Source organism: Ambystoma mexicanum, chromosome 1q (assembly GCF_040938575.1).
Source record: "Ambystoma mexicanum isolate Mex_15411 chromosome 1q, UKY_AmexF1_1, whole genome shotgun sequence".
NCBI lineage: Eukaryota > Metazoa > Chordata > Amphibia > Caudata > Ambystomatidae > Ambystoma > Ambystoma mexicanum.
In genome coordinates this window covers 934,401,973-934,410,912 of record NC_090922.1, presented here as the reverse complement: position 1 = coordinate 934,410,912, position 8,940 = coordinate 934,401,973, and the positions used below count along the sequence as shown (strand labels likewise).

Below are 8,940 nucleotides of genomic sequence, written 5' to 3'. Positions count from 1 at the left end.
AACCCCACAGGAAATAAAATCAGCTTAAAATCGCTTTGGCAAACTGAGCAGCAACTTGATGAGCCCGTAACAGTGTTTGAAAAACTGGAATTATTAACAAAACAAAGAAAAAATTGACCGATATTTTGAGGAGTCGAAAGTATAGATGTTGCTGTATGTTACGAGAGGGACAATACTACCTAATCGGTCACGGTCTGGTATTTAAGAAGACGGTTTTTTTGTTATTAGTCATGTTTACGTCTGAGAATCTCCTCACGTTTTCCAGCCAATGCACACTAAGAGGTGGGAGGAGCTTACTTTCCTGCAGGCAGATGTGCTCGCCTCTGGCCGCGGTCTGTCAAATACTCGCTCGTCACTTCCTTGCCCAGGTCACGTGGAACAACAGTAGCCAGTGTGCAGGCTCTGTGGTTTGACGTTTACGGTCGGGACTCCGGGACCAAGATGGCGACGACAAGTGAATGAACGGTGGGCAGCAGTGCGGGGGGAGGGGCGGAGGATGGTACAATGACCCAGGGCAAGAAGAAGAAGCGCGCCAACCGCAGCGTCATGCTGGCAAAGAAGATCATCATCAAAGATGGGGGCACGGTCAGTACGAGGGGCTTTAGGGTGGCTGAAGGAGGGGCTTTCACTCAGTATATGTATAAGTAGAGGAAGGGGTACCTTGAAGGGAGGGGGCAGTGTTGAGAGCGGATTACACTGTCAACCTGCTTGCGCCCCATATGATGGCAACTATATGCCACCTCCTAGTTTATAACTGCAGTCAAGAGATAGTGTGAAGTGATTGACCAGCTGTCAAACTATTGTACATTGTAGTTATGTGTTTGTTGTGCGGGGGTTGTTTTGAAATACGTTGTTTATCGCGGATTACAGGCTTCTATACTAACTCACGGACCAGTAACATTGAACAGTGCTAAGTACTTTGGCTATGTCACAGGGCTTCGTTTAAATGCAATATGCTGGTCTACTGCATAAACGATATTGTGATCTGTAGTGCTGTACCATGCCGAGTACATGTACTTCACCAACTCCGTTTTGACCCCTTCTAGATTGTATTATTTGTGTACGCCACTGTGCTATACGTCATACAGTACGAAGTGTGCTTTACAATACGTTGTGCTGTCCTACTGTACATTTCTATGAAATGATGCTGTACTGCTTGCAATCCCATAGTATCATTTCCGCTACTCTATTTTTGACTTACTGTACCATGACTACAAAGTGCTTCATACATGGTACCTTCAATGTTATTCACTGCACAGTGTTTGTATGTGGTTTCATTGAATGGATTATCATTTTTGGATACTCTTTGATGTCGTAATGCTCAGAAAAGCGCGCAGTACTCGTACTGTGCTTGTTAATACACAGGTGTACAGTACATTCAATCGGTTACACCGTATAACACATTGTATTGTACAATTAAGCCATGTGATGTGGCATATGCACTAGTTGATTTTATTAACTGAAAGTAACGGTAGTTTCTTGGCAGGACACTATACAGTAAGCATGCACTAGTATAGGACGTCACGAATATAGTTTTGACAAGAGACACGTGCAAATCTAACATTTCTAAATCCGTCATTTGTGAGCAAACCAACATTAATGATTAAGTACTATGTTTTGAATACCATAAATATTACTGATAGGATTAGGATATGTATGCAAGGAAATGATTGAGCACCCTGGTGCTTTAAGTGGGATAAGAAATCGAGGAGGGGGGTGCGCGTTAATAGGCAGTGATCCAATATTTGGGGGAGTAGCCTAAAAAGTGCCCCACGCAGCATCAAATTCCAAGTAGCTAATAAAGCTTTAAAAGAGCAGCGGCCTCCTGTAATTAAAGGAGTAACGTAACAGCCAATCAAATTTACATAGGTGCAATGGAGGGGCAAAAATTCAGTTTTAAAAGATGTATTTAAATATGGTTGTGTGTAAATATTTTGACCATCATAAATATATTCAAATATGAAATGGAACATCAGATCAAAAGGGGTCCGTACACCATGCAATCTCACAGTTCTTCTGAAAGAAACCCATTACCTCCTCGTCCCAGTACTTACTTCATGAGGCACCTGCCTCCGACACAGGACCTTCTTCTATTTCTTTAAATCCCTATAACTCCTCCCCCACATCCATGTCACTCAGTTTTAATTTTTCCTGCCTCCGGCAGGTTGGACTTTTTCTTCCCGGTGCGGGGCACCAGGGAGCACCGATTGCTGGCCCCCTGGGGGGGGGGGGCTGTGTGGCGGGGCCCTCGGCTCCCTCAGGTGCGGCGCTGCTCCGGGGCCCCCTGCGGGGCTTGGGGTCACAGTTGAGCTGGATTGCCTCGCTCGGTTCTTTGCTGGGCTCCGGACCGCAGCGTGAGCATTGTGTCCCGGGTCCTGCACGGCCGGGGGAAGGTAAGGTAAGGAGTGGGGAGGACTGGGCTTGATGTTTTTCCCCTCTCCTCCTGTTTTGGCCATCTTGATTCGACTTGGCAGTATGGGCTAGCCTTCCCTTTTGTTGTGAGGCCTCTCTGCTTCTTGTCGTGGGGTGACAGTGGCAGAGGGTCTTTGGGAGTGCGGGGGCTCTGTTCTGTCGCAGGCATGTCACATACCACCTGCTCCTCAGAGACACACGGCCCAGGATGCACCGGATGTTAGCTGCATTATCTGGGGGAAGGTAAGGAGAGGGGAGACTGTGCTTGATATTTTTCCCCTCTCCTGCTGGTATGGCCATCTTGACTCCTTCGAAAGGCCGTTACCTCGTGCTCTGTGTACACGTTTTTATTGGAAATGATGGCAAGCACTTGGCAGTATGGGCTAGCCTTCCCTTTTTGTTGTGAGGCCTCTCTGCTTCTTGTCGTGGGGTGTCTGTGACAGAGTATTTGAAAGTGTGGGGGCTCTGTACTGTCACAGGCATGTCACATACCACCCGCTCCTCAGACACACACAGCCCAGGATGCACCGGATGTTGGCTGCATTCCTTGCGTGCTGCCTGTGAATACGGCGCAGATTTGGACACGTCTGCAAGCGGCCGGAAGGGTACCGGCCTGGCATAGTCTACACTTCGGGTTCGAGTCTCAGCGGTGCTGACTCGGTCCTTCATCCTTCCTAGACCGACGCATTGGAACGATTTAGAGCATGGGGCTACCAGCTACTGGATACAGGGCTCAAGCCACCTCAGTCATGTGGCGTGTTAGTGGTGTGTTTGGGTCTGTACTAGCTATGGACGCAGACTTCTTGTCCTGTCCTCTTCCTCTAAACTGCGCGAGGGAAAGTCAAAGGAGTTGATTTGCTTTTCCCTTGTCCGGCATGGGATCATGGAAGTAACGGCCATGCAGGGGGTTCCCAGTGTCTCTTCTTTTAGGCCCTAGGTCCTCCGGTGCCGACGTGTTGCTTTCACGCCTCCTCTCAGACTTGTGGGAAGTGATAGGGCACATGGTGGCACATGTCTGTGCTTAGAGGGGTTCTCAGAGCCCCTGGTGCCGGTGGAGGGGGATGTCACTTCAGTTGGTTTTCCAGTATAGGCATACCTCAGGTAGGGGGTTGCCTTTGATGTCGGCTATCCGGGATGGATTGCTTTGCCCCGCTTTGTGACAGTACTCTGCCCTTTTGACGCCAGCTTGGTGGCTCCTCTGTCGGCTGAGGGGGCCATAGTGTGCTGGACTTCTGGGCTGTCCAGTATCTTCCTTTTGATAGGTCAGATCTTTTTGTGGGCTGACAAGCATGCTGTTATATTGTGGCGCAGGCCTGTTTCAACGTCCAGTGATTTCCCTCTGGTGCAAGTGCAGTGACTGGCGGTTTTCCCTGGCTCCTCGTCTCTATCTTCTCGCAGGTGTATGGGACCGGTGGGGTTCGGCTTCCTGGGTAATGGGCTCCTTCTGGAGGGGGTATCAGTTGCCGTTCCTGTCTCCTCCTGTCCAGGTTTGCATGGTTAGGACTTTGGTACCCAGCTCACGGTCCAAGTAGTTGGCTATGGGATCCGTTCTCTCCGAGCGGTTGTTGTGGGTTACCGTCTTGCCCGTTCCTCTCCCTGTTCAGGGTCAAGTTTTCTACTTGTGGGTGTTCCTGGTCCCTATGCCTTCTAGGATGTGTCACCTGCTTATGGGTCTCAAGACCCTGCACTGCTTGTCCGGATGTCTGGGGAGAGCGTACTCTGGATGTTGTGCAGGGGGGGTGCTTGCTGGCTGTTCTGGGCTGGGTTCTCAGAAGGCAGTATGTCTCGGCTCGCCTGTTGCTGAAGTTACGGGGCACGTGGCGTCTTGCATGTTTTCCAGTTCCTTGAGCCCGTCTTCGGTTATGTCTCCTGGTGTCTTATACTCTCTCCCACTGGCTCCCGACATCTCGGCTTTCGTAGTTTTGTTTTCAGTGTCCCCAGCGCTGCGAGTGTCCCTGCTATGGTGGTGGGGGGTTTCAGGTCTACAGGCTGAGGTGTGCATGGTCCTTCCTCCTGTGGCCTCTCCTACTACCAACACCAGCAGAAAGGGTCTACATTGGGGGTCCTCTCAGCTCAAGGGTTGTGAGATCTGGGGAGAGCCAGCGATCATCCAATTGGCAAGAGTTGTGCCATTGTCCAAGCTCTGGTGTACTTCGAGGAGTTGCTGGACGGTCGGCGGTTTTTGGTCCAATCGGACAATACGACGGCCTTGGCATATGTCAACTGCAAAAGGGGTTCCGGCCACTCCTTGAATGCTCTGGCAGCGCTGATAGGCACCTGGGAGGACTCTCATCTGGTGTCTCTGGTGGCCTCACGTATCAGAAGGGTGGACAATGTTCAAGCGGATCTTCTCAGACGCCGGTTTTCACTCCTCTGCGGAACTGGTCCTGTTGGCCCAGGTCTTTGCGGTGACCTGTGTCAGATTAGGGTCCCTGGTTCTAGACCTGTTTGCATCCCCGGCCTCAGCAGAAGTTCCCTTCTTCTGCTCTCGGTTTCAGGCTGAGGGGATTGGGGGATGGACGCCCTCTCTGTACAGTGGCCTTGGGGTTTTCCTTTATGCCTTTCCGCCTATTCCCCTTCTGCCCCGGGTGGTTTGGCGCATCTGAGTGTCCAGGGTGACTGTGTTGTTGTTAGCTCCGTTCTGGTCCCGCCGGAGTTGGCTCCCCTCTCTGTTGGAGCTTCGGTCCTAGGAACCTTGGCTGGTTCCGAGGTGGCCGTGTCCCCTTCAAGGGGATCTGCGGTTGGAATTCCACCGGATGCAATGGGCGGTGTAGCTATTGCTCAGTCTAGGTTGATATCTCAGGGGTTCTCAGATCCTGTAGTTGAGTCCAAATGGATGCTCTTTGACCCTCCACTCTGAAGGTGTTAGGCAGACATTGGGGCCATTTCCGAGACTGGTATGGGCGGTCTGGGATCCCTCCCCTAAGTTCTGGCCTCTGCTATCCTTCGGTTCCTCCAGGAGGGGTTTTGACAGGGGCCTGGCAGTTTTTCCAGGCTTCGCTCTCAGTGGGCCTCCATGAAATTCCTTTTGGGGGACTCTGACGGTCACTTGGATGGGGAGGTGTTGGTGGGGAAGTTGATCCAGGGTTTTTCTTCTTCCCGTCCTTGTGCTGATAAAGGGCTTTCCTCTTGGGATCTCCCTCTTGTATTACGGTTCCTTCACGGGCCTCCTTTTGAGCCCATTTCCGAGATTGATATCAAACATCTTACACTGAAATCTGATTTTCTTATTGCCCTCACTTCTGCCCGTAGGCTTGGGGAGATTGGGGCTCTCCTATGTCACGCTCCTTTCCTGAGGGTGCTGCCAGACTCGGTGGTGCCGGGGTGTGGTCCGATGTTTCTCCCTTCAGTTGTCTCTCGGTTTTCACACCTCTCAGGGTCTGGTTCTCCCTGACTTCTTTCATGATCCAAGAACGCCTGAGGAGGTGGCTCGGCTTAACATTGATGTCCGGCGGGACGCGTTGGAGTATTTGGCTTGGTTTGCTTTTTCCACCAATCTGATAGTCTTCTGATTGCTTGTGGTCCGGCTGGGGCTGGGCATAACGCATCTGTGGTTTCCATTTTCCGGTGGTTCCGGGTTGTGATCTCTAGGGCCTATGTGGCTTCTGGCCTGCCTGTGCCTGCGCACAATCAGGGGCGGACTGCCAGGGGTTTCGCGGCTTCCTGGGCCGATGCAAGGAGGGTTTTTCTCTGCAAGAGATTTGTATGGCTGCCGCCTTACCTGGTCTAGGCATTTTCATCAACCGCTATGGGTTGAGTTTCTCCCACTCGGGAGTTGGTTCCTTCGTGGTTGGAGTTTTGTCTGTGGGGATGCGATTTAAGAGTTATTGTGGGTGTGTTTTGCTGCACTGTTTTTGGCTCTGTGTCTCATTGGGACCTTTTCCCCGTTGCTGCTTTGGTATACCTCATGAAGTAAGTACTGGGACGAGGAAGAGTGGACGCGGAGGTAATGCTCTTATTACTTACCGGTAATCTTCATTACTCCTAGTCCTACTCTTCCTCGTCACAGTACTGACGACCCTCCTCACCCTCCCTGCGGGGAAGGTCCCATGCTCCGGCTTGGTAATATGAAACTGAGGGACATGGATGTGAGGGAGGAGTTATAGGGATTTAAAGAAATAGAAGAAGGTCCTGTGTCGGAGGCAGGTGCCTCATGAAGTAAGTACTGTGACGAGGAAGAGTAGGACTAGGAGTAATGAAGATTAACGGTAAGTAATCAGAGCATTAGTCATACATACCAATTAAAAGCATTGTAATGATGATAATACTTTAATACAATGTGTGGTACAAATGAAACCATGTGTTCTTTTATAATTTCACTTTACTGTTTGAAAAGTACCTAATTTCTGTAATTTGATTCAAACATTACTGGAGGTGATATCTACTGGCAAAGATCAGTATTGCCACTCACATTTTTAAAGCAATTTGGTATGCGAGGTTCAGGGAGCCTGGCTTGGGTGCAATATTTGGAGACTGCCAGAGCTGAGCTCTAGCACACGTAAAGCCCTGATGGTGCGTGTTCGTTATGTAGGTTAACACAATCATAGAGTGTAAAAATGTACAGGTTTGGGGTAAATCGTTTTTGCCCCAAGTCAAATTATTTTCCCTCCGTTGTTTAAATGCCAACTTTAAAGAAAGAAGTATTGCAGTTTGAAGTTTTGTCATTATTGTTTCTGTATCAGATTTCTCGCTGCACTTGTTTCACCGTTCCAATTTGTTTAAGAATGGATCATCAGGAGAGATTTTGTGCAAACAAGTTAATTCAAAATGCCCTTATTAAAGTGGTTACTGAAGTTTAGGAAAAATATACAGATAGTTTTCTAATTCACACTTTGCTTGCTAAAATAGCAGTTTCTTTCCAGTGTGTTTTTCTCATTTGTCGGAAAGTAACGAAATTAGAGATGCACTATGGCTGATGATCCGTTCTAAAACAAATTGGAACTGTGAAACACGTGTAGAGAGGCACATTTGATACAAAAAGAGACAAATTTCATACAGAAACAATAATAAATATATTACATATTTTTTTCTTTAAAGTTGGCATTTAACAAACAAGGGAGTCAAAATAATTCGAGTTGGCGCAAAAACCATTTATCTCAAACCTGTACCTTTTTTACAATCTGTCGTTGTGTAGCAGCCACAAAAAAAGAGATAAATAACCTTTTGCTTGACAACTAATCTGTTTCCTAACACAACAGTCATAAAGCAATTAAGGAGATCGCCAGGAATAGGATATTATTGACTGCTAACAATCAGAGTGCTTGACTTCTTTATTGTGCTTTTTAGTTGGTGCCCTCAGGGTTCAAGTCTTGTTTTTTGGTATTCTCTAGTTTTGACATATCGAAGTCGTAACTTTTATAAAGATTGCTGTAGAACATCTTTGTGGGAATTCCAACCGGGCACTAGTTAACATGGTTGGGCCAACAAGGTTATTTCATTCTCTTCTTTCAACCCTATGAGTTTGTCAACCTAATCTGACAGCCGACCTTCTGGCTCCCCCCTCGACCCTTGTCCCGCCTCGCTCCTCAAAAGAAATCTTCACCTCCAGATGTGCAGGAGAACTGGCGAGGTCCATCCTAATGACTCCCTTACCTCCAGCAACTTCCCAGAACTCTTCAAAATCGCACATGTCAAAACCCCTTCTAAAGAAAGCATCCCTCAACCCTTCCAACCACTCAACTAGAGGCCTGTTTCAACACCCAATTCTTGGCAAAGCTCATTGACCGCTCTGCATACTCGCAGCTCAACTGTTTACTGGAATCCAACAACCTGCTAGACCCTGCACAATCGGTTTTCATCTGCGCCACGGAACAGAAACCACACTGATCTCTATCTGGGATGACCTCAAAGTCACTGCAGTCTCAGAAGGATGTGCAGCACTTGTTCTTCTTGACCTCTCAGGAACATTTGACACTGTTAACTACGCGTTCCTCTTTGACAGATTACACTCTGCAGGAATCCGGGATTCGGCACTCAACTGGTTCGCTTCATTCCTCACTAACAGACAGCAAATCACCTATCTCCTCCATTTCCACCCCACTGCATGCCCAGTGAGTACTGGAGTACCCCCAAGGCGCCTGCCTGTCACCCCTTCTCTTCAACTTTTACATGACCCCTCTGCCCAGGCTCATCCGCTCTTACAACCTCACTTGCTGTAACTACATCGATGATACACAAATCATTCTGAGAATTCCTAAATCGACCTCTGACCCTCGTCCTGACCTAGCAGCATGTCTCACAGACATGACCAGTAACCATCTCCTTCTGATCCTAGGGGAAACGGAGATCATGGTGTATGGCAAAACTGTTCTATTCCCACAACTGTCTCCCTGGCCACCCTCCATCTGCTTCCCCCACCTCCACCATTGTCAAAAACCTTGGCTTCACAATGGACTCTGACCCAACTCTGTCACACCACAACAACAATGTATCCAAATCCTATTACTTCCACCATAGGCTTCTGAAATGCATCTCCCCTTACCTACCCTAATAGACTGGCTGCAATTATGTCCATTGTCATGTCCAGAC

The 8,940-nt window shown here is 48.7% G+C and overlaps 1 protein-coding gene across 1 annotated transcript in view; it reads left to right on the top strand.

Moving 5' to 3' along the window:
- Positions 1–388: 388 nt before the first annotated feature.
- MFSD14A (major facilitator superfamily domain containing 14A) overlaps positions 389–8,940 on the top strand; it is a 561,753-nt gene continuing 553,201 nt past the window's right edge. The window contains exon 1 of the mRNA XM_069641591.1: positions 389–585. Coding sequence (XP_069497692.1) covers positions 505–585 — 81 coding nt within the window. The 5' untranslated portion in view covers positions 389–504. The remainder of the gene's footprint in view (positions 586–8,940) is intronic.